This window comes from Helianthus annuus, chromosome 10 (genome assembly GCF_002127325.2).
Source record: "Helianthus annuus cultivar XRQ/B chromosome 10, HanXRQr2.0-SUNRISE, whole genome shotgun sequence".
In the NCBI taxonomy this organism is placed as follows: domain Eukaryota; kingdom Viridiplantae; phylum Streptophyta; class Magnoliopsida; order Asterales; family Asteraceae; genus Helianthus; species Helianthus annuus.
The window spans coordinates 30,131,052-30,157,451 of record NC_035442.2 but is presented as its reverse complement, the minus strand read 5'-3'; the positions used below and the strand labels follow the sequence as shown (position 1 = coordinate 30,157,451).

The following is a 26,400-nucleotide window of genomic DNA, read 5'->3' as shown; positions in this document are numbered from 1 at the left end:
CAAAATTTTTGATAATTATGTAATCCTTCCACGTAGATTGGGAGTTTGATGTCCCCCAGAGTTTTCTTCATTTCTCCACTGAATCCCACAAGCACGGAGGATCTTGGTGTGATGTCTGATTCTGGGATACCCATTTTCTTTAGAACATCAAGCTGGATAATGTTTACTGAGCTTCCTCCGTCGATAAGGATCCTGCGGACAAAATGGTTAGAAATAAAGAGAGTAATAACTAAACTATCATGATGAGGATCCTGGATGTTAATGCGATCATCCTCATCAAATGTTATCGTCTTTCCTTCCGAGACACTTGATGTTCGAATAGGTCTTTCTCCATTATCCATTTTTGCTTCCTTTGCATGCCTTTTGGCTGCCGAGAAGGATGTACCACAAATATCTGATCCTCCGGAAATAAAGTTGATCACTTGTGCATTCGCCGGAGGGGTTGGAGCCTTTTCAGGGATCCTTTTAGGATCCTGAGTCCTTTGCTTTTTTCTTCCCAACAATTCTTTTAGATGCCCCTTGCTTAACAGATATCCAATTTCTTTTCTTAATGCTATGCATTCTTCAGTTAGATGCCCGAAATCCTCGTGGTATGCACACCACTTTGACTTGTCTTTAGTCCCGGATGGTTTGTCATTCTTTCTGGGCCATCTGGCTTTTTCTCCTAGATTCTGCATTGCAAGGATTAGTTCATGATTGTCAACAGAAAAACAATATTCAGAAATCGGAGGATAATCCTCATCATCCTCTTCCTGGTCAACAGCATGCACGTTCTGGTTGTCATTTCTATGGTAGGATTTGAACTTATTGTTCTTGAAAGAGGATCCTTGTTTTTCCTGTTTTGAGGATCCTACTTGCCTCTCCTGGATCCTCTTGTCATCCTCTAGCCGGATGAACCTGAGTGCCCGAGTTCTTATTTCATCTAGGTTCCTGCACGGTGTCATAACAAGATCATCATAGAACAATGAATCCTTAAGCAGTCCCATTTTGAAGGCCTCAACAGCCGTGGCCATATCCAAGTTGGGAATGTCCAAGGATTCTTTACTGAATTTAGTTATATAATCCCTTAATGATTCATTATGACTTTGAGTTACCCTATATAAATCACTAGTTAATCTTTCAAATTTTCTACTACAAGAGAATTGATTATTGAACAAATTAACTAAATTAGCAAATGAAGTGATAGAGTAAGGGGGAAGACTTAGCAGCCATTTAAGAGCTGATCCAGTAAGGGTGGATCCAAATCCTTTACATAGGCATGCTTCCTTTAACTTTTCTGGGATTGGATTGATCTCCATCCTCTCCCTGTATTGTGCTATGTGCTCCTCAGGATCCGTTGTACCATCATACAGCTTCATAGTAGGGATATGGAACCTTTTGGGTACCTCTGCATCACAAATTGGTGGTGCAAAACGAGATACCTTATGGCTTCCATCTGCAATCTCCGGGATAGGCTTGACTACCCCTGGAACACTTGAGATCATATCCTTCAGCTTCTGTAACTCCCTGGCCATAGCATGATTGATACTTGTATCCTGCACGAATCCATGGTTAGTGGTAAGATAATTATTTAAGGTGTTACCTCCCATCGGGTTCAAGTTAGGAACATTGGGTGTGAATCCATATTGCTGAGATTCTGGGATAATGGATGGACCAGTGGAAGCAATGGTCTGCATTGGAATAAAATCTCCTTGATGGACATCTAGGCTTCCTGTTTGCAAATTCTTCAAGGATCCTGGTATCTGTAGGGATTCTTAAATCTGGGATGATCCTGGGACAAAGGAGGATCCTTGAACCTGGGATGATCCTGGAACAAAGGAGGATCCTTGAACCTGGGATGATCCCGGAACGAAGGAGGATCCTTGAACCTGGGATGATCCTGGGACAAAGGAGGATCCTAAGCTCATGAAGGATCCCAAATGCTGGGCGTAGGATCCCGCCGGTTGGAAATATGATCCTGATGCCTGAGTCATTGTTGCTGGGCTGAAATGCACTCCTCTTGATCCACCCATATATTGAATGTCTGGGACCTCTGATGGCTGAGAAGTAATCATTGGAGTATCAAAATTCAAAGATTTGGGCATTAGTGGGGAATGATCCTCTGTCGTTTTCTTTTGCCTTTTGAGATCTCCGATTTCTCTGAGGATCCTGTCATTAGTTTCATCCTGCTGCTGCATACGATCCCTCATCTGCAAAATCAAAGTAAATATATCACTAGTACTGGGAACAGAAGAAGTTAGAGCAGAAGATGATGGTTTAGAGGAGATAGAAGTTGGTCTCTTCTCAGCATTTTTCTGAGATCCAGCTGGTGGTGGAGGCAAAGGTGGAATGCCAGTAGATGAATTGACTGCCGACATCGCTGTGGATGTATTCTTCAATGATGAAGCCATGTAACTCTTTGAAATGATTTCGAACAGAAAGTTTTCTTATGAATGAAGCACCAATTGCCCCACGGTGGGCGCCAAACTGTTTTGGTCAAAAATCACACAAGGATAATACAACCAAACTCTATGTAAACGGGGAATGATGCTTGGTTAGTTGAAAAAGTAAAGGATCACTTTAGTTAGAAATATGCAAGTGACACGAGGATTTATACGAGGAAAAAGCCCTTGATCAATGTACGATCTCCGGCATAAAAAACCTCGGGTGATGGCAACTACCGATCACCAAACTTCAATATAAGAAAAATGGTTACAACTTCGGATGATAATGAGCTGAGTACAAGGATCACTATAGTTTCGAGTGTCTAAGCGTGTGAGAATTGTGTTGTGTGTCTTCCGAATGGGGAAGAGTGTTATATATACAAGTGTGAGTGGCTTATTTTAGGTAAACAAACTAATAATCAGCTCATTACCCCTTTAGAAATAAAAGTAAATCTAGCCTAAATTATCGTCCTTAAATCATGCCAAGTTTCCATATCCTTCACAACGTTCATCTCTGATTAAGCATATGCTAAAGTTGTAAAGACGTGTCCCTTGATTGTGATGCTAAGAGCGGATCCTGCTAGACATTCCTGCAAAATGACATTAAGTTCAATGAAAGCAACTGTTAGCATGAGGATCCCTATGATGATCCGTGATCCTGATCCTGGAACTCTGCTGAGGATCACTATCTGCCAAAGAAACAAGGATCACTGGTTAGGATCACATGTAAGGATCATGTGTTATAAAAATCCAGCCCTAACATAGAGGAAGAAACAACAGTTGGTTTTGAGAAAACGGGGGTTTGTTTCTTCGCAGCATTCTCAGCATTCTTCTAGGATCCAGAAGAAACAGGAGGCAAAGGTGGAATGCCATGTGAAGAGGTGATCGCCGGCATGGAGCTTGAAGTGTTCTTCACTTGAGAAGCCATGTAGTTGAAGGTAATGAACTGAAATGAATGAAATGAACAAATTTTCTCAGAATTGAAGCACCAATTGCCCCACGGTGGACGCCAAACTGTTTTGGTCAAAAATCACACAAGGATAATACAACCAAATCCGATTTTGTGAGGTGTGATGCTTGAATAAATGGACAAATGTATGAACAAAATATGAAAGAAATGAATGTGTGACACAAGGATTTATACGAGGAAAAAGCCCTTGATCAAGATATGATCTCCGGCACAAAAAACCTCGGGTGATGGAAACTACTGATCACCAACTATATTGCAAAAACAATAATGATCCTTATACAACGTCGGAAGAAAACAAGCTCAATACAATGGATTGCTAGTGTAAGTGTGTGTATTTCGCTAAGTGTTTGCAGAGAGTTGTGTGTTGAACTCGAATTATTCCTAAAATGAGTTGTTTTCCCCATTTTAGATAGAAAAATCTCAAGTAACTAACTTTCCGAAAAATGTGTAAGTCACCCATGTTCTCCAAAACGGTTACTTTTCATCAAGCACGTGCCTATGAAGCATATTCTACGAGATTCCAGCAAAGACTAAGTCCATGTCGTCCATTACCTGCATATAAACGTTAAAAACGTGACAATTGTTAAAAACATAAACAATGGTAAGGATCCTGGATCCTCAGACTCACTGCATCATCCGTTAAGGATCCATGATCCATGCCCAGTCTCAGGATAGGATAGATGATCCTTAGCATAAAATTCATGCCCTAACAGGTGATATGCAGATGAAAGGGAGTAGGGAGAGGGATAGGTTTTTATATTTAGGTTACAATGGTGGGGCCCACTTTAAATTGCAAATAAATAATTTATTATATTAATGTTTCAGTTATTTTTTATTAATAAGGGCAGTTTAGTCATTTTACATACACTTAACTGGAAAACTTAACGGACATCCACTCTAGGGACTATCCGAGTAACAAACTGTCAAACCACAGGGAGCACCGGCGTAATTTCCAAAAGTTGGAGACTATAGGTGTTATTTTACAAAACCACAGGGACAATCCGGGCATTTTACTCTTTAATATATTAAATAAAACTTCTATAAAATAAAAGGAACGTTGAGCTAGCTTCAGCTTGATACATGAAGTTCAGATCTAGACTCGCTTATTAGATGAGTAGGGATGTAATCGAACCGAACGAACACGAACGAGGCCATGTTCGTGTTCATTCGTTAAGAATATTAACGAACATAAGTTTATGTTCGTGTTTATTCTTTAAGGAAATTCATTTATTCACGAACAGTTCGTGAACACTAGTCTCGAACACAAACGAACGCAACCAAACATTTAACTTGAAAAACATTCGACATAACTAGTTAAATACAGACGTCAAATGATAAATCAAAAACACAAGAATTCTACTACAACCACCAAATGATGAATCAGGTTTAACTAACTTAGACATAATTATCCAGAAGTACTTAGACATAAGTATTTAAAGTTCAACTAACTTAGACATAGTTATCCCAAAAAATATCTTGAATGTCCAAATTTGAGCTAACTTAGAAAAAAATAGGGTTTCAAGTTTTCAATATGTTTAGATAAAATGTTTATTATTTATTATTTTTTAATATAATTAAACAACACGAACAAAGGTAACCGAACGAACGTAACCGAACATATTACTGAATGTTCACGAACGAATGAGACCTTTGTTCGTGTTCGTTTGCTAAGGTAACCAAACGAATTTTTTTGTTTGCGTTTGTTCATTAAGTTAATCAAACGAACATAAACGAACTACCTACCGAACGGTTCACAAACTATTCACTAAATGTTCGGTGTCTAGCGAGTCAACATCGAGCAGGTCACAAGCAGCTCTGACTAGTAGTCCCTAGGAAACTTGTGAAGAGAATGTTGCCATGTCGCCTCTATCCAAATTACCAATTTCAATTTCAATCAATACAGATCGTAACCATAACCTAAATCGATTTAGAGATGGGGAAATCAACTGCGTTCAAGGATACTTTCTCATTCGGTTTGTTCTCTTCTTCCCTCTTTTCTTCTCTTAATCGCTTAACTAATTCGTAATTTTGCAAATCACAGAAGAACGATGCCGGGAATCACAAGACATCATCGCCAGATATCCCGATCGTCTCCCTGTAATCCAACACTATTTTGTTATTCAGATTTTTATATGTTTATTTTTTTATAATTCAACAAAAATTAGGGTTTTGATATCTTTCTTTGTTTGTTTATGCAGGTGGTAGTTGAGAGGTATACTAAAACCGATCTGCCTGAGATGGAGAAGAAAAAGTATGATTATTGCTTAAATTAATAGTTACTGCAGTTACTTTACATGATAAATGGTTGGTTAAATTATAGGCCCATGACATGATTGAATTGACCAAATTAGGGTTAGCTTTTGAGCTTTGACTTTTTTGGTCAAAGTGGATTAGTTTCTACTTTCTACACTCAACTTTTCTTCATTAGGAATTTAGGATCAGTTTCATTTAACGCCCTGTAAATGTGATGAATATGATTTCATTTGTTTGTTAACAGATACTTGGTACCCCGGGACATGTCGATTGGGCAATTTATTCACATACTTAGCGCGCGACTTCATCTGGCTCCCGGAAAAGCTCTATTCATATTTGTGCAGAACACACTACCTCAAACTTGTAAGTTGTTGGTTATAAATATGCCTGTAATTAATAACTGGATTTTAATTTTAGAAAATGTTTTTTGTTTTAATTTTGCAGCTAACTTGATGGAGTCAGTATATGGATCATTTAAGGATGAAGATGGGTTCTTATACATGTGCTACAGCAGTGAGAAAACCTTTGGGAATATGAATGGATGAATTCTTATGTATATTTTATGTTTCCTGCATCTTATGTGAATCTGCAGTACACTATTATTATTATTATTGTAATATTAAATAAGAAATATGAAAAGTGTTAATATATTTATTAAGAAAATTGCATTAGCTTTGCAAAACTGATTATAACTCTGCGAAACCAACTGATTGATATTGCAAAACATTTCGATTTATTATTGTGTAAGATATAATAAACGACCAAACACAGGTTTTGTGTTGTTCTCTTAACCCGTTTACTTATCGGGTTATGATATCTTTGTATCAAAACTAATCATGTCAGCTTACTTGAAACAAAAATACAAAAAAGTAGAACAGTTGTTAGCTAACTTATTTGTTCTCTTTAGTTGGAGCCTTGAAGGTTAGATGAATCATGTTCAGATTGCACATCTCTAAGGGTAAGCAGGTTAAGGTGACGTGACGTCTTGACAAAAAATACATACCGAGCCATGTCCAGGTTCATAAATTCAATCCGCCAAACTGAATCACTCAACCCACTAGCTATAAGCCTATAAACATGTACTACTTTTCAGTGAACCACAACAAAAGATTATGCAACATTCAAACCTAATGAGACAAAAAACTTGTGTCAAGACGAAAAAATATTGAGTCGCGTCTAGGTTAATTAAGTCAGTCAGTCAAAGGGAATGCGCTAACCCCTAGCTATAAAATAATAGATTTTCTGACGCCACCTAAACCTAAGAGCCACAAAAAACTTTACAATTCACATGTACTATGCAGTTTTCCTTCAAACATGGAATTGAAAACACAGTCGATCAACAGTAGTTGGCGGTGAAAAACACACTCTTTTACATCCTCAAAAACCATCGAACCAACAACACTTTTACATCCCCAAAAAACCATCGAAACAAGCATTTGTTGTTACATCCTTCCACGATGCTAAAATATATTAAAAATAAACCCCGATTACCTATGTATCACTCTAGGGCCTTTAAGGTCTTTGACAATTAGCCTATGGCCACCACCATTACGCCACACACCGCGCACCGGTATCACATCGGTAGTCTCCTGCTCCGCCTTCCCAGCTGATTCTCCCTTTGCCAACGGGGCATCAGACCCACCGTTAGAATTGTTAAGATCAAGCGAAGCCTGAGACCCATTCCCCAGCCGAACCCTAAGAAACTTTGATGTTTTCTTCCGTTGACCACCATTGCAGCCTTCACTTGTTGGCGGTTTAATGACAAGTTGACCACCAGGTGATGTCCGATCATCCACCTCCACCTTCGATTTCCCTTTATTAACAGCCCGATACCCATCTTTCGACAACGTCTCCACCTCATCATCTGGTCGCCGGTAGTTTAATTGTAATTCCCGAACCGAAGTTAATATGTTATCAGTTAACCCGTTAGTTATAGTTTTGTTATTAGCAACAGATTTCCCTTTGTTTTTCCGATCGTTTCCTTTCAACCCGCCCATGACCCGATTCGCATTGTAGACTGATATAAGCTCTTTCTCCTTATGAGGATCGGGTAAAAGACGGGCCAAATCAAGAACAAGATGAGACAAACCAAACTGATCCACATAAACCAAATAAGTCTCGGCGTCAATAACACCTTGCCGGTATTGACCTGACACCTCTTTAAAACTAGCAAATTTTTCCTGATCGTTATCCAAACCCGCACGTATTTTATCTACCATGGACTTGTTTGCAGCATGGACCTCATCCACACTTTTCGTAGACGGCCCATTTCCAGGCCCGTTACCTGTCTGCAATGTGGAAACTGGAGGAAAGTCAGATACCGAACCCACATTAACCAGATTCGGTGCTGACGTGGAGTGGCTGATTCTGCTTGGAGCCACAACCAGGTTGACGGTTGACTTTCTCTGACCAGATGTAGGCAATACTGCAGCGTTTGAGGTGTTTACAGGTCTAGAAACTGAACTTGATGAGGGTTTATTATTATTATTAATATTATTATGATTCATACGGGGTGCAGCGGGCCAAGCATTGCCTGTATTAAGAACGTTGACTTTTTTCTTGTTTTGTCGGCGGAGGTTTTCAGCCATGGTGTTCCACAATAGCCCGCTGGGCTTTCGAGCACTAGCCGCAGGGCCCGCGGGGAGTGGCGGGAACGCAGATTCCTCAAGTGGAGTGTTTCGAGCTCTATGTGACACAGCGGTAAAATACCTTGAAGGTGGATCGGAATCTGCGGCTAGTGATTCAAATGGTTGAACTAATGGGATGATGTTGTTTATATTGTTATTGGAAAGAACTGGCCCGCTTGAAGATGAAGCTTCTAGAAATCTGGAATTGGATGTTTCCAGGCTGGCTTCAATTGCTCGTGATAATTCGGATTCGGGTAAATCACGCAGAAACGTATTTCGTCTTCCCCGTCGATTATCGTGCTCGGTGTTCCGTCGATATGTAAAGCTAGTTGGTAACTACGTACCCAAAATTAAAAAAAAAAAGAAAAAAATTACAACAGTGATGTTTCAAATAGAGATGAATAAGCAAACTTCATACATTAACTTATGAACTGTTGCATTATGGGGGTGTTTTATCGGAAACAGGCCAAATAGATTGAACAGGTTGAAAGTAGCCCAAACTCCATTTTCATGCACACATGATACAACAACCTCCTAAATCGCTTTTATTCAGAGATTTGAGATAATTTAAAGAGTAAAATGCCATTTTCGTCCCTGAGGTTTGGTCAGTTTTACGACTTTCGTCCAAAGGTTTGTTTTTCCGCATTTGGATCCAAAAGGTTTGAAATCTTGCCATTTTCATCCGGCTCGTTAACTCCATCTATTTTTCTCCGTCAAGTCGGGAGTATTTTCGTTTTTTTTTTGTTCACTTAAAGGGCAATTCGGTCTTTTTCATTTTACGTACAAGTATTTAGCATAATGTACAAGTATTCAAAAGATCGAAATGCCCTTTAAGTTAACAAAAAAGACAAAAATACCCCTGACTTAACAGAGAAAACTAGATGGAGTTAACGAGCCGGATGAAAATGGCAAGATTTCAAACCTTTTGGATCCAAATGCGGAAATACAAACCTTTGGACGAAAGTCATAAAACTGACCAAACCTCAGGGACAAAAATGGCATTTTGCTCTAATTTAAATTTAAAAAGGGAACATCAAAGTGTTTGCAAGTCAACTGAACCCAGCCAGTTCAACCCGTACCAAAAATGACTAGTTTCAAACTGAATTCACTTTGACCCGTAAGCCAATACACAACCCATATCGTATATAGTAAGATGCCATACCTGTAAAACAGCATTGCGCTTTGATCGTGACAGACGACCCCCATGCTCTTGAGCATTGTGCACCTGGAATTTTAAGGGAACAAAAATATATAGAAAATTAGAACCTAAAAAAGTGGTTTTTTTCTCTTTTCTTAGGTGGATAACATCATACTTTACCTTCATTTCGGCTTCAGATGGAAAAACAATGAACTTTTTAGTGAGGCAAGCCTCGTCTTCACACAAAAAATGTTCTTGGCGGAAATGAATCTGGAAGTTATAACTATAAAATAATTAAGTGCAGGAAAAAAAGTATATAGGAAAAACAAGCAAGCAAAACGCAGAGTTATGAGTTAAAGAAAGAACTTGCCTCCAATTCATCATAACTCTTGAAATACTCGTATTTACCGGGATTACGTCTGCATCGTTCAGAAGTAAAAAGTTTTAATAACCTTATCAGTGCACATAGAGGACTTTCTCGAAAAAAGTTAAGGAATAAGGATATTACTACCTTTGGCATATATGACACTTAAAATGTTCGGTATTCATATGTGTGTAAAGCTCGTTATCCCCATAAAAAGGTGTCCTGCAAAATTCACACAACGGATGCCCTTGAAACCCACCTCTTTCACTTTCGGTTCCATCAACTTCAGAGTCACCTGTGTGTACATGCTGCTCAAGTTGTGCTTTTGAATAAAGCTTTTGTTCACAGATAAATACCTGATTTGTCATGTAGACATGAAATCATGTCAGAAGATTGTATGATCATATTTCTCATACTATACAGAAAGCGATTAATATCCTGTCACGTATCCACTTTACACACGTATCCTACCTATTGTTCACTACCTTGGTTATAAAAAACACTACCAAGGCACGAGGCGAGCTGGAAAACATGCACGTATGGGTCAAAATTTGTGAAATTAGGGTTTATAGGATACTAATATGTAAAAACAACCAAAAGGATGAAGAATTTTTGAGTGGTTTTTGTGACAAAAAAGCTTATATGTAAAAGAGATGAAACCGATGCAGCTTCTAGTTGTACATAAAGCTTGATTGGTACAAAGAGCAACGCCTTGTGCCTTGACTGTCAAGACCTAAATGCCTCATAGCACCTCGCGCTTCTTAAGTGTGCTTATAATTTAATTGATCATATCTAATCTCAATTTTAAAAGATTAATGCACAAACATAGAATGCATATATGACTTCCTTTCCTGGAGAATAGAGTTTAAAGAGTATTTATAATACTTTCACCATTGTGTACAACTTATTCTCATAGATTAAACTTGTCACTTGTCATAGTATCATATCCCAAAACACAATAAGCAAAAAAAAGGAAGTTATAATAAGCGATCTCAAACGCCCCTAAACAATATAAAGATTGGAAAGCAACCTTTCTTCCTTCCAGACACAGGCTGCACATGATCAACTTATGTTGGTGGAACAGATGACCCTTAAGCTGATTAATATCACGAAACTTAGCTTTTCTCTTAGATTTATTACCGGAATTATCCTCCGTCTTATCACAAACGCTGCAAGAAAGCCTACACATAGCCCTTATCATATTGTAATGATCCAAATCGTCAAAGTAAGACTGTGTATCTTCGTGGTACATATATGTTCCGAATCGACCCTCCTTGTTCTCTGAAGGAAAAACAGAGAAATCACTGATCGTCTTAGTGTAGTCCCCTAAAGCCTGAAAAGGAGAAACCGTATGAACAATCAACAATTTGTAAAATGGCATCAACTTAATGTAATTCACGCATCCATCAACCAATAAACAAATGCACAGAACAAAGCTAATATACTATGAAAATCAGAGAACAGTCAATCAATCAACAAAATATCATATGAAGTTATGAACAAACAACAAATTCTGATATGACATCAATGTGATTCACTCATCCATCAACAGATAAACAAATGCACCTAACAAAGCTATTATACTATGATAGTTGAAGAACAATCAATCAACAACAATTTCTGATGCGACATCAACTTAATGCAATTTACTCACAGATCAGCTGATAAACAGATGCACCAAACAAAGCTATTATACTACGATAGTTGAAGAACAGTCGATCAACACCAAATCATATGAACAAACAACTTCTGATATGACATCAACTTAATGCGATTTACTCACTGATCAACAAATAAACAGATGCACCTATCAAAGCTATTTTGCAAGTTGAAAAACAATCATCAACAAATCATATGAACAAACAACAATTTCTCATATGACATCAACTTAATGCGATTCACTCATCTAGTCATCCATCAACCGATAAACAGATGCACACAACAAAGCTATTATACTATGATAGTTAAACAACAACAAATCATATGAACAAAACAACAGTTTCTGATATGACATCAGCTTAGTGCGATTTACTGTTTGATCAACCGATAAACAGATGCATTTGACAAACCTTGTATACTTCAATTTCTTATATGACATCAGCTTAATGTGATTTACTCACTGATCAACTGATAAACAGATACACCTAATAAAGCTATTATACTATAATAGTTAAAAAAACAATAAATCAACCACAAATCATATGAACAAACAACTTCTGAAATGACGTCAACTTAGTGCGATTTACTCATTCATCAACCAATAAACAGATGCACCACAAAGCTATTATACTCTGATAGTTGAAGAACGATCAACCAATCAACAGCAAGTCGTATGAACAAACAACAACTTCTGATATGACATCAACTTAATACGATTTACTCACTGGCCAACTGGTAATCAAATGCATTTGACAAAGCTATTATACTTTTATAGTTGAAGAACAATAAATCATATGAACAAATAACAATTTCTGATATGACATCAACTTAACGCGATTTACTCACGTATCAACCGAATGACCGATAAACAGATGCACCTAACAAAGCTATTATACTATGATAGTTGAACAACAAATCATATAAACAAGCAGCAATTTCTTACATAACATCAACTTAGTGCGCGATTTACTCATCAATCAACCGATAACCAGATGCATATGACAAGGCTTATATACTTCATTTTCTGATATGACATCAACTTCATGCAATTCACTCAGTAATCAACCGGTAAACAAATGCACCTAAGAAAGCTATTATACTGTAATAGTTGAAGAACAATCAATCAACAACAACAGATCATATAAACAATCAATCAACAACAACAAACCCTATGAACAATCAACAAAATCTGAAATAACATCAACTTAATGCGATTTACTCATCAATCAACAAATAAACACATGCATTTCACAAAGCTAAACAACAACAACAATTGATCGACAAATTAGAAGAAAAACCTTGGTAACGAAGATGATCGAGGACTCAGATTTGCAGATGCAGCAACGACGATCGTTACAAATGAATCGAAGACGAGCAACGCATGTGGAACAAACATCCTTGTGTCCACATCTTCCGTAAGCAATCCATTCTAGGGTTTCGGCACACACAGCACAAGTATCGTCCATCCTGTTTTGTGAGTCAGGATTCGAGATTGATGAAACGAATCGAATAGATGATCAACACAATTGACGATTTGCGGAAGCTAGGGTTAGGGTTGGTGCAGGTGAAGAACAATTTGGGGATTTTAGTAACCAGTGAACGTGGAGGCCAGCCAGGGTCAAAAAAATGTTTAATTGCTTGTTACTTGTTATTAGACCACCCGTAGTGGGGCGGTTTTTAAAAAAAATTTTTTAAAAAAAACGCTAAAAAACGCCGCACTCCCATTACATGGGGCGTTGTTTGGCGTGGTTTTTGAAAAAAAAAATTGCTTTGGTGTTTTATATAAAACGCTTTGGACATGTTGACCGGCCAATCAAAATCCCCCAAAGGCTATCTAACGGCTATTTCTTTATTTTATTATTTTTTTAAACCTTTTACCTATATATATATATATATATATATAAACTCATTCAAAATTAACCAAAACTCTCTCAAAAACACTACCATTTTATAAACAACTTGATGGATTCCCCTAGTTCTTCATTCATGGTAAATTTTTACTACAAAGAGTTTTTTTACGGATGGCGATGATTCCACCGATGAGGAGGTTGAGAAAGAGGTGGTTACGAGTGCTTGTCAACTAGCGGTGAGATATGTGAAGCATTGTCGTCGCCCCCAACCAGAAAAAAATAAAAGAGGTTATATTGAACGAGACTGACGCGCGGCACACGATCGTTTGATGAAAGATTATTTTGATGAGGCGACGACATTTTCGAACCAAATGTTTAGGCGTCGTTTCCGAATGAGTAAGCGGTTGTTTCTACGCATAGTCGACGACTTGGAAGCCAACTACGATTATTTTAAACAAAAAGCGGATGCGAGAGGGGCACTTGGATTTGCCGGTATCCAAAAGTGTACGTCGGCGTTACGAATCCTTGCTTATGGAAACACAACCGACATCAACGACGAGTATCTAAAAATGGGCGAGAAAACAACGCGAGACACCTTGGAGCATTTTTGTCGCGGTACAATTCCTATGCTTTACTATAATGTTTACAATTTTTTTTGAAGCTTATGTTTGTTTATGTTTTTTATAAAGGTATTATTGATGTGTATGGTGCGCGTTATCTTAGAACGCCCACATGGGACGACCTTCAAAAGATCTACGAGGTACATTCGGCGGAGCATGGTTTGCCTGGTATGATCGGGAGCATAGATTGCATGCATTGGCATTGGGATAACTGCCCGACCGCATGGCGAGGCCAACACACACGAGGTGACCAAAAAGGACCTACTGTTATTCTTCAGGCGGTTGCTTCACAGGACCTTTGGGTTTGGTCGGCTTACTTTGGCGTGGTCGGGTCATGCAATGATATCAATGTTTTTGAACAATCTCCGTTGTTAGAGGAGTGGATTTCTGGCAAAGCTCCAAAAGCGTCGTTTTACGCAAATGGAAACTACTACCCTCATGGATATTATTTGAGCGACGGAATTTATCCTAGGTATTCGATTTTCATGAAGACGTTTAGTGATCCTATTGATGAAAAAAGAGCATACTTTAAAAAGGTTCAAGAGTCTTCACGAAAAGACATTGAGAGATGCTTTGGGGTTCTTAAACAACGCTGGCAATATTTGAGAAATCCTTGTCGTGAATGGAGCAAGCAAAAAATGAGAGATGCTATGTACGCTTGTATAATCATGCACAACATGATTTTGGAAGACGAAGGAAAGGCGATATGCCAGAATTATGTGCCAGTAGCCGTTCAAGAGGACCATCCACAGGCGTCAATGGAAGAAAGAGTGAATAATGCGCGCTAGTTGCGTTACGAACCGTACCATTCCCAGTTAATGGTTGATTTGGTACACCACGCATGGTCGGTTCGGTATGTACCACCTGAGGGTGAGGAAGAAACGGAGGACGAGGAAGACGAAGTTGGCGAGGGTGAAGAAAGCGAAGACGAAAACTAGTGTTTTTTTTTAATTTAGTCGGATTTTTTTTTCTAGTATTGTATTTTTTTTTAATTTAATGAAGTATTTAAAGTTTACAAAAAATAATTGTGAAATGATTGAATGGGCGTTATTGGACATTATTCCCACTACGCCACTTTTGCAATAACCCCTAATAATGCCCCATGCTGACTGGACTGCCACGTGTCGCAAAACGCCTCATGATGGGGGCATTATTTGGCTAAACCACTACACATGGTCTTACACGAAAATAATTAAGTTTTAATTCTATAATTTATGTGACGTTTGAATCATTTAACTCATAACTTTTTTTTTTCAATACACGTATCTATTCTATACTACCTTATTAAGTAAATTAGGTTTTCTACCCTTATGATAATTTACATTATGATAATTTACATTAACATTTTGAAAAAACTTGTACAAGAGAGCCAAGCTACTCTAAAGGGGGTAAACTTTTGCATTGTTAAAAAATTTAAGACACGTTCAGGGCATTTTAGGGATTTTTGCACCTATAATTAAGATGACATGTGAAGAGTTTAAATGAAATGTTATTCTAAATAAATTATCACATTGAACTCTAGAACCCTACATTTATAGATATGGAATTACTTGAAGACGCTTGATTTTCATTGTTGGGTAGCATTCATAATATAAATTGGGTTTCGTTGTCTGAATGCGATGGAACCAGAGCAATCAACAAGAAAAAAACGTCGTCAACACCCAAGAGCCGATGTTTCTCACTGGTCATTGGTCGGATCTTTGCTTCCGCTGATCAACAATCATCGTCTCGTTCTCTACCTTGTCGATTGTGATATGGGTACACAGTTTCTAAATTATATACTCATCTCACCATTTTCTTTGATTGTGAAACTTTAGAATGAGAGTTCTTCTGTTGATGTTGTGTGATTTTTGTTTATCACGTCAGTCCGAATTTGCATTCTTTTAGGTTTAACTATGAGTTAGGGCTTCCAATTTGATGGTGCGTTAACAATTTGCGTTTCATAAAGTGTCAAGATCCACATTAGCGCCTTCAGGTTTGGATTGAGTATATATACTTAATTTTTAATCCCTAAATGGTTAGAAATGTATGTAACATGTTTCTTTAATTGACTCAAAGAACTTACAAGGTGTTTGGCAGACATTTTTGAAATGATTCATACAGATACATGATGATATGATATGCTGGATGAAAGTGAGATGAGAAGAGGTAAAAACTTTATCTGCATAAAGATGGGCCATAAATTATAATGTTTGTAATGTAATGGAAAATTAATGATAGTTAATATGATTTGGAGGCGATGTTTGAATTTGCCCTTTGATGGTTGGAGTGAGATGGCAATATTGGGAGATAAAAGAGATCACTTTGCTGGCATGACGGAAGGATTAGTTTGGTGAAGCCAATGGTGAAACTGCTAGCAACAAATAACATAAATGTGGATGTGTTTCTTTGGGTTTTGTTTATTATCTAAAGGGTAAATTATTAATATTAATATATAGTTGAAAAGGAAATGGGTCACATGGACTAAACAAGTCTAAAGACGCCTAAGTGTATTTTTAATACAAAGATCTCAACTTTTTAATTCAAAATATTTCCTATTTAGACAATGATAATTACTGTAATCTTAATTGACACACTGCCAAAACTATTTTTTTATCCTAAAATCGCGCCATTTTTGCTTTACGGGTGATGCGTCAAAATCTAATTGGTTAAATAAGATGGTTGTTGTTTTAACGTATTTTGTTTTTGAAAATCTTTTGGGTTAAGGATATTTGTGCAAGTTACTTATAAATGGGTCGATTTGGGTTGTATTTTTATTTTAAACGAGCCGATAAAAAAGTTTAGCTAAAAGCCTAGCATTATTATTGAACTAATATTGTTCTTACTTTTCTATAACCATGATTTAACATCTAGGAGGCTAAAAGCAAGCTCGTTTAGTAAACGAGTCAGAGCTAAAAACAAGCTCGTTTAATAAACGAGCCCAAGCTCGAGCCGGCTCGCGAGCCTGGGCCTAAAAACAAACGAGCCCAAGCTTCGCTTATCAAGCTCGAGCCGGCTCGTGAGCCTAAACAAGCCCACGGTTTATATAACTTTTAACTTATATATGAAATATACATTAAAGTAATAATAATTCCTATTTAAAAACTATACAAAATAACTAAATTACATATAAGTTATATGTAAATTAATTAATAAATAAAAATGAGTTGAGTTCAAGCTTTCATAAGTACCTACGAGCTTGAAAAACTACCTACGAATCGAGCTCAAGCTTTAGAGACATAGCTCGAATCGAGCAGAGCTTGATCTTTCGTAAGTAAAACAGGCTCGAGCTTAGTCTAGCTTGGGCTCGGCTCGTTTGCACCAGAAGATTTATAAGAGCAGCACAAATTTCCCATCCGGTAAATATTGTCTCTTTGCTTGTAATTTGGGTTGATCCCTTTTGTTGACATTTTAATTGTTGTTTTCTGCATTTTGTTAGAGCCTGAGTCTTGAATTGGAGTGTTTAGCAAATAATTTAGTTGAGTTGACCTTGTCTATAATTTCATGGTATTTATTCCTTCAAAAATTGCTGCAACGGCTTTTATAATTCTATTTTTGTTCATTCTATTTCTTCATACTGAGTTGCTATGATATCTCTAAATTTAAGTTTTTAGTTTTTTTTTAAATAAAAACTTTTGTTTAAGCAGCCGTGCTAGAGATAGCTATAAATGGTACATTCACGCCCGACCTAACCCATCCACTTGCTTTAGAGAAGAATGCTTCTAGAAAGTTTAGTTGTCGCTTCCAATAGTTTAGTTTATGTCAATTGTGAAATTTTAAGTGATGTTGCGCGATGCTAGCCTTTAGCTCTAAGTGAGCTTTATTCAAGTTTTCATGGTTGATGTTTAAAAATAACTTTGACTTGGTTCTGGAAGATGCTCTTAATTCAAGAATACAGTAATATGTGCACATGCCAACGGATTTAGACCCACATGTGAGTATTAAAAGTAGATTTTTGCAAACTTTTTACCCGGTTCTCTTTTTAACTCAAATCTTTAATTGACCTAACACAACCCAAATCGACCTATTCATAAGTGCTTGGCTAGATTGGATATAACATTTTATTATAACAAAGCTACAATGTAAACATAAAGGGTGCTATAAATGCTTTGTTCATTTTTTTATCTTAGTAGACTTTAGTTAACTTTCAATGTTAGTTGGTGAATATATTTAATAGAGATTTAGAATTTTATGATGAAAATGGATGTGTAAAAGTTCAGATTCTTTTATCTTCTTTTGATGCCATCATTGAGGTACTGTTACGCCCTAACACGTTTAACCCTAAAAATGACGCAGCGGAAAAAGAGCCTTAAATTTTCTTTCTTTATCAACAACATTACTTACATGAAGGTTCCAATTTCTCAAAAGTCAAACGTTCTATAAAAAGAATTCACAACGTTCGTACAAAAATTCAGACTTCTAGATGTTATATACTTCAACTATGTGACCGATCTTTCCGTACAATTCTTGCTCTTGACTCGATCTACATCCGCTTCACATCCTTAGTAGCAGGAGAAGTCCGAGTAGCACCTATGGGCATCACATACAACTTAACCATTAGTCTACGACAACATCATATAACATTAATCTCATATAATTAAAAATTGAATAACATTCGATAATGTGACATTAGTTCATTCAACTATCCCTTCGCATTCCCTTGTTCCGGATTCGGCTTGAATTTTCATTGGAATTCAATGTACTCATTCCTGCATTACATACCAACTGACTATTCATTTCATTATCTCGTCACATCCCAGCTTTCTATCTGATTATACATTCCGTGGTGAGACTTCCTCGTTGTACCTGCGTTACACTTTGTTCACAAGGCACGCTATTATTATCGTCAGTACTCAATTTCTTTGAATACATGCATGTATATATATATACGCAAACGTTCACACATAACTACCCACATACTTGCGTACCAACATACATATGTGCGTACCTACATACGTGCATACCTACATACATGCCTACATACACACTTACCTACTCACATACATACGTTTCTAGACGCGTTTGACGCGTTGCCCAAGGGTTTTCTTTTACTAATCATGTAGGTAAATCTCTACCTATATTTACCTACGCCTTTCTACTTATTTCGCTCCATATATAATTGCATACACGCCCATCGTATCCCATAAACATTCTATAATAAGTTTAGAATACGATTCGGGACTCCTTTTCAGTTACGGGACTGTTTTGTACGAATTCTGCACATTATACTGAACTGGCAGCTGATGCACGGCCATGCGTCCAACCGCACGACCGTGCAGTGGCAACTGATGCACGGCCATGCGTCCAACCGCACGACCGTGCAGTTCCTACGACGTTGGGGGCACTGGCAGTGCACAAGCTAGTGCAATGATTTGCTCGAAATCGCACGACCATGCGGCCAAGCGCACGACCATGCGGCCAAGCGCATGACCATGCGCCATTTCGCTGCAGATCCATTTCGATGTCTGAAAACGCTAAAACTTGCGTAACTTTTGAACCGTTTACCCGTTTAACCTCCCGTTTCTTCCCACATGCTTGTAAATTCACATTCTACCATATGGACTTAAAATCCTACCTCCGGATTAAGGAAATTCTTAACTTACATGCATTCGACTTATTACAATTTTCTAACTATTTGACCCGTTCGTGCTTTTTACCAACATAATCTGATTATTTGACCCCAATGCCATATGAACTTAATCATTCTACTTTCGACTATCATGAAAAGTTAAATTCCCGGTTGCCTTGCATCCTCTTAACCCATTTTCGCTCAAAGGCTTATTTTTGACCCGTTATGGGTATTTGCGCATTAAATGGTCTATGACATACAAAACTCTATACTTCGCTTTTATACTTGACCAAGACATTACTCTAATCAAATAGCTCGTTTCCAAACGACTTTTAAGGTCATTTGGCCGAAATACCCATCAAGGGCGTTTTTGTCAATTTAGCCCTATCCTTAACAACAAAGGACTTCCTTGCCCAAGTAACCAATTCTACTACTTAGCTACAATTTTTAGTCACACATACCTCACTCGGATCAAAGCTAAGATCCGTTTAATGTTTCATTGCTATCATACAATTTCATTTCTTTTTGACCTCAATTATCATACTAATTAGTTTGCACATAACTTTACATAAACAACTAAGAAGTAATTATAGAAATTACTTACCTTGTGCATCCGTGTTCGTAACCGCTTCCTTGCCTCATCTTGACCCGTTAACCTTCCATGCTTGGCCCATGCTCGTGTGATTCCAATTCTTTCATGTCGCCATGCCAAAATCATGTTAGTATTCATGCTCATTCAAATTAACACATATTTACCTATTCTTATCAACATCGATTATTTTTACTAACATGCATACGACATGATTTGTCAACCATAATATTTAATATCTTCGAAATCCAAATTCACTATCACACAATGTACAAGCTCCTAATGCATAAGTTTGACCGACATATACTTTCAACCCGAATTCATATACAAGTATCATCTAAAGCATATTTTTCCCAAGTTAGTAAACTACTACTTTTATCACAATCGCTTTGTATACATGTAAACTCACAACTTGCATACAATTTCACTTTCTAGCTTCACCTAGTCATTTTATCAAGCACTTGGTGTGCGTACAACCTACTATGCATAGTTTACAACTAGTTCAAGCATAGTCATTAGCTTCCAAATTCCCGATCACCAAGAGAGTGTTCAAAATCACATTCCATTTATACAATTAACCCTAAACTAATATCACCAAACCCATTTCAAGCTAGTAACAAATACATCAAACAAGGATTGGACATGGGTAGAACACCCATGTCGCTACCTTCATTCAAGGTTGTGGGTTTCTTCTTTAATCATCAAATTAACCGAAATCATACATAATACACGTTTTATTTAGCGATTCTAACACATAATCATGCTTAATTTCATACCAATTCGTGGATTAATCAATAACCCACTTCATGTAAGATCAAAAATTCACAAATTTCAACTTACCACATGTTCATCTTGTCTAGATGATTAGGAATATAAGCTCATGCATCCGATTTCTCCCCAAAATCAGGTTTAATTCTTGAGTTCTTGTAAGTAGTTGAAGGAGAAGGGTTTCCCCCTTGCTCCTGCTCGTTCTCACGCACACACACACCTTGTGTGTATGAGATTTTTGTTTTAATTAAATTCATTTTCAAATTTGGCAATCCTAGTCCCTCAAGTTTATTACCCATCATAGTTGCCACAAGTTTCATTCCTTTACTTAATTTGCTAGACATTTAACTAGGTTTACTAACCTAGTTATTATACCTCATTTTGTTAAACATGATAACAAACTAGCAAATTAATAATTTGATTTTGGGGTGTTACAGGTACACAATAGAAAATATACGAAACTTACATAAATTCATGTATTGAATATTAGTTGTGGTTCGTAATAGACATAATTAAATCTGATACTACTCGAGACACCCGCTGCAATGCGTAGGCCTTCCCCCTAATAACTCAATAGCTTGTTTATAATCCATTTCATTCATCTACAACTTGTCAACCAGTTTACAATTATTTTAAATTTTAATTCATTTTTTATTTTGTTTTAATCCGTCGTCTCGTTTTCATTTACCAGCTAAAACTACCCTTTAGTTTAGTCAGGGCTGTTCCAAGCTTTTTGGAGGCCCAAAACAAATATTATAATTGGGGCCCTTTTAAATAAATATTATTTTACTCGCCATCTTAATGATAATTGATAACTTACCAATATTATTGAATTAACCGCTTCATGAGTCGATAGCATGTTAACGAACATGGATCCATGACTCTTTGTTAATGGAGGAAAAACAAAATTTGTTAAAATAAAGTTAAACGGCGTCGAGTAATTAGGATTCCGGAAATTCTTTGCTATGTTTCTAAAAAATTATTAACTGTTAGGGCATACTTGTTGAGACCGTCTAAGAGTTGGGAACGCTATTCGCACGAAAAGTGATAAACTTATTCTTTTTCTAAGGGAATCAGTTTCGATTTTAAATTCTTGGTTGTGACCAATGAATATTTGAAAGCAAATCAGGATAATAGACTTTACTCATCATTGATAAACCAAAAAAACAAAACACCACTATTAAATAGATGATTTTGCTAATAAAACCCAAACAATCTTAACAATTAAAATCAAATAAAAACATACAATAAGAAATACATGACTGAGACAGTGAAGTGATTTGAGGAGCTACACGAATATAGAGTTCTACCTCCAATGCTTTGATTCATTGACTCATAGTGAATAATTGCAAAACATTCCAACATTGCTCTAATGAACTCCAATACTTATAAGTAATCATTTTTTTCTGGAAAATGAACTACAGTGAAACAAAAAAAGGATCACGGAACAAGCCTGAAGTTCCATCCAGCATAAATCTAAACCCTTAAAATATATTAACTAATAAACCCTACATGCTACAAATCATAATAATAAAGGGGCTGGACGTGGATTTTTTACATTGGATTTTTTAGGTCTGGCCTTATGGAGGCTTCTCTAATTTTAAAAGGAAAAAAAAATAAGGTTTAAACTTTGGTGCTTGGAAACGAACAGGGAACTGGGCTTTGAGCAACACGGAATTTTTGCCACTACACTACGCGGATAATATTCATCAATCCAACCAACTTGTTATATATATTACACATAAATATAATATTTTTCAAATTGAGGCCCTTAAATTTTGGAGGCCCAAAGCGCTAGCCTAGGTTTGATACACTTACGGGCCGCCCCTGAGTTTAGTTTCAAGTTATGAGCGAAACTCACACGCAACGGTGGAGGTGTTAAACGATGATTTGTATGTATGTATTCTCCCCATAGGAAAAAAAAGTCATGTCTAGATATCGATAAAAGGTAATCCATCATAAGAGCAAAGTTGCATTTTATAAATCATCATATTTAAAAGGTTGTAAGAGGAAAAAACAATTATAAACACCTTGAATCAATTTTGATGACTTGTACGTTTGTGTTTCAATGACTTGTATGTAATCACACACAACTATATATTGAATCAATTTACACCGAAACGTAGATATAAATAATCACATTGTAACGGTAAATTCTGAATTTTATAAAACATAACATTATAAGAGAAAAAAGTACAAGTGGTTGGTTTATTAAAAAACGAAGGACTTTAGGGTGTAAAAGGATAACTTTTAAGGGGGGCAAGTTATAAGTTTCATAATTCATGCTTAAATGAAAAGAATTTGGTAGGGGCTGAAAACATGTCGAGTTAAAATGGGTAAGTAGAAAACCATATATTAATTGATGACAAAAACTAATTAAAAATTTTAAAGGTTTATTAAGGCTGGACGGTATGAGGACCGTCCAGCTCCGTCGCCATATCGTTGCCGTCCCCCTCTCCATGCCGCCCTTCCCGTCTTGATCCAGTCATCGTCCTCTCCGTCGAGTTTCAGACGTTCAGGACGATCCAAATGGTGGGCCCCTTTTTATCAAGTTGTAACAGATGTGAACAAGTCTTCATCGGGATTTCCGAACGCCGCCATGATCGGAGATCCCGGAGCCGCCGTGACGCCGCCATGATCGGAGATTTTGTTGCCTGGTTGCGATTGGAGGTCCCGGAGCCGCCGTGATCGGAGATCTGGATCGGAGAAGGTAGATCTGGTGGAGGATTTGAGGGTTTTGAGATGTGAGGGTGAAAAATAAAAATGGAGGATTTAGCTAGGCCTGTAAACGAACCGAACGAACACGAACACAGGCATGTTCATGTTCGTTCATTTAACTTTAACCGAACATGAACACGAACATGAACATATAATCGAACACATTTTTTTTGTTCGTGTTTGTTCATTAAGAAATCGAGCATGTTCGTGTTCGTTTATGTTCGTTTGTTTAAAACCTAAACGAACAGTTCACGAACATTAACGAACACAAACGAACATAAACAAAAAAAATTTAAGTGAATGTATTTGAATAAACAGAAACAAACATAAATTGACATGATTGAACAACAAGTCTAACATATTACAGTTCATCCGAAAACACATCTAAATTAGGGTTCATAGATATACTAATGAGTTATATTTATATAAATATAACTATTTATGTATTTACTAAAAATTAAACGAACATAAACAAACGTAAATAAGCGAACGTTCACGAACATAAATGAACAAATGTTCATGAACATAAATGAACGAACACAAGGTGTGTTCATGTTCGTTCATTTAATTAAACGAACAAACTTTTATGTTCGTGTTCGTTCATTTATTAAATAAACGAACATAAACGAACTTCCCGCCGAACAAGTTCATGAACAGTTCATGAACGTTCGGTTCGTTTACATGCCTAGATTTAGGGGTTTTATGATGGAGAAGGTAGATCTGGTATAGATGGAGAAGGTATTGGGATATTTATTAATTTTTTTAAACTTATTAAAATGGAAGATTTAAAAAATAAAAAAATGGAAGATTTAAAAAAAAAAACATAAAAGTGGTGGGGAGGACTATAACTAGGACCATCCTCCCATGCCCTCTAGTTTTGGAGGATGGACCATCCTTGGGAGAACTATGACGTGGCGCCTACATGGCGGATCATCCTCCAAAGATGGTCCATCACCATACCCACTAGCCTAAGGGCACTGGGGGCACTACGTTATTCCACCGTGATAGCTAAAAAACAACGCGTGGAAAAACAAACCTCCACCGCCACTGATTAGTTCAACGAGTGATAGTTTCAACGTGATGGATTTCCGTTTTTTTTTTCACGCGTGAAAAACGATGGATGTGAGGAGGTGTGGGGGTTTATTGTTAGGTGTTAGGAGTGATGACCATTGCTACTAAAAAATGATGTGAGTGATAGAATAGTGGCTGATGACATGGCAGGAGTTGATTGGATGCTTGTAAGTGATAGAATTCTATCACTAGTGACCACCCCCACTCCCCTAAATGACAATATCATGCATAAAGGATAATTGGTTACAAGAATCAATTTCAATTTTAAGTAGGGAATACATGAAAAAAAAAACATGAATTAATTAGTAATAATAAACAAAACATTGAAAATCTTAGATAAAATGATAAATGAAGGCAACTAAAAACAAACTGCATGAAAAGGGAAAAATAAGGTAACCGGAAAACATGGGATGAACGTGGGGATTTTGTACTTTGTAGAAATCATGTGGTCATCGTTGTACACTTGCCTGCTTGTTGTAGATTCGGGATATTAACCCATTTGAACATAGGTGGACAAGACAGAGGTTCAACTAATAGGGTTTAAACTGGTCTGACACGGTCGACTCCATGGGCGTACCCACCTTATGCCGAAGGTGGGCGGACGCACCCCTTGAAAAAAAAGGTTAAGTGTTAAATTCCCGGTAAAATCTTGACTGCACCCCTTGAAAATTTTCCTCCGCACCCCTTGGAAAATCTGGACCGCACCCCTTGATTTTTTTTAAATACAACCTAATTAACTTTCCATTTAATTTTCACTTAACCAATTAAGGGGGTGTTTGGCCTAGCTTTTTTTATCTAAGCTTATAGCTTTTTTAGCTTATTTTTACAAAATAAGCACTAATGAGTGTTTGGTTTAGCTTTTTAAGCATATGCTTATTAGCTTATATAAGCTAATTCTAAGAAGCTTATGTGAACATGGTTTTTTAGCTTATTTGAAGAAGATGGTTTTTTACTCATTACACACAATGATATTATGTTGGTGCATCCGTCTGTCGTCTTCGTCTTGTATCGAGTCTTGTTGGAATGGACACTTTCAAAGGTTTAGTTTGAAGAAGCCAAAAGTTTGAAGCTGAAAGTTTGAAGAGGGTTTAGTTTGAAGCCGAAAGTTTGAAGAGGGTTTAGTTTGAAGCCATTCCGTTTGAAGATGTTATGTTAGTTTCAAACGGAAGGGTCCCTACTATATATACCCTTCAAACTTTCATCAGTTGTAACTTTCCGGTCAGTATAACGAAGTGCTGCCGAAGTGTTGTCAGGTTGTAAAACGTATTTATATCTATCATACAACAATTTATAGTGTGAATCTTGCTGAATTGAACTCTACACGTCTGTTTCCGCCTTTTGTTTAGAGATAAACTCTTCTGATCGACTCGTTCGGGTCTGAAAACGATCCTACAAGTGGTATCAGAGCTCAGGAGGAAGAGTTCATACCAATTCAGCCACTAATTCTGATTTTCTACACCTTCTTTCAAAACTGAACAAGTTTTCACGGATAAAATCGGCTAAAACTTTCACAATGTGTGCGTAATTGTGTTTTGACAAACCCTTGAGAATATCAGTTCAAAACTCGAAGTAAAATTAGTAAAAATGGCCTGAAAACTGGTGTCCGTTTGAACGAAGCAGCACTGACCGTTTGAAATTTGCACCCATTCAGTTTGAAAATTGACATTCCGTTTGAAAATGCATGGTCATCCCGTTTGAAACATGTATTACGTTTGAATGTATCGTTTGAAAGCAGCCATCTCGTTTGAAAAGGTGTCATACCGTTTGAAAACTGACTTCCGTTTGAGAGTAGAGTTTGAAAT

At 37.1% G+C, this 26,400-nt stretch overlaps 2 protein-coding genes and 1 long non-coding RNA gene across 4 annotated transcripts; 1 reads left to right on the top strand and 2 right to left on the bottom strand.

Moving 5' to 3' along the window:
- The first annotated feature begins 5,207 nt into the window (after positions 1-5,207).
- Positions 5,208-6,309, top strand: LOC110884349 (autophagy-related protein 8i). Its single transcript, XM_022132056.2, has 5 exons — positions 5,208-5,366; positions 5,435-5,490; positions 5,592-5,644; positions 5,891-6,009; positions 6,091-6,309. Exons 1-5 carry the CDS (start codon positions 5,327-5,329, stop codon positions 6,189-6,191), a joined length of 369 nt encoding a protein of 122 aa, XP_021987748.1. The 5' UTR covers positions 5,208-5,326; the 3' UTR covers positions 6,192-6,309.
- Positions 6,310-6,922: 613 nt separating this feature from the next.
- LOC110884348 (E3 ubiquitin-protein ligase hel2) lies at positions 6,923-13,078 on the bottom strand. Its single transcript, XM_022132055.2, has 7 exons — positions 12,733-13,078; positions 10,806-11,108; positions 9,923-10,131; positions 9,782-9,830; positions 9,592-9,681; positions 9,436-9,498; positions 6,923-8,609 (listed from the first exon to the last, which is right to left on the bottom strand). Exons 1-7 carry the CDS (start codon positions 12,898-12,900, stop codon positions 7,134-7,136), a joined length of 2,358 nt encoding a protein of 785 aa, XP_021987747.1. The 5' UTR covers positions 12,901-13,078; the 3' UTR covers positions 6,923-7,133.
- A 5,126-nt stretch (positions 13,079-18,204) lies between these two features.
- On the bottom strand, positions 18,205-21,015 carry LOC110881074. 2 transcript variants are annotated; one of them, XR_002559577.2, is made up of 4 exons: positions 20,882-21,015; positions 20,057-20,144; positions 18,606-18,699; positions 18,205-18,413 (listed from the first exon to the last, which is right to left on the bottom strand). It is a non-coding gene; the product is annotated as an uncharacterized LOC110881074 (long non-coding RNA). The 2 variants fall into 2 exon arrangements; XR_004869258.1 differs by having other exon boundaries at positions 18,205-18,699.
- Positions 21,016-26,400: the final 5,385 nt, after the last annotated feature.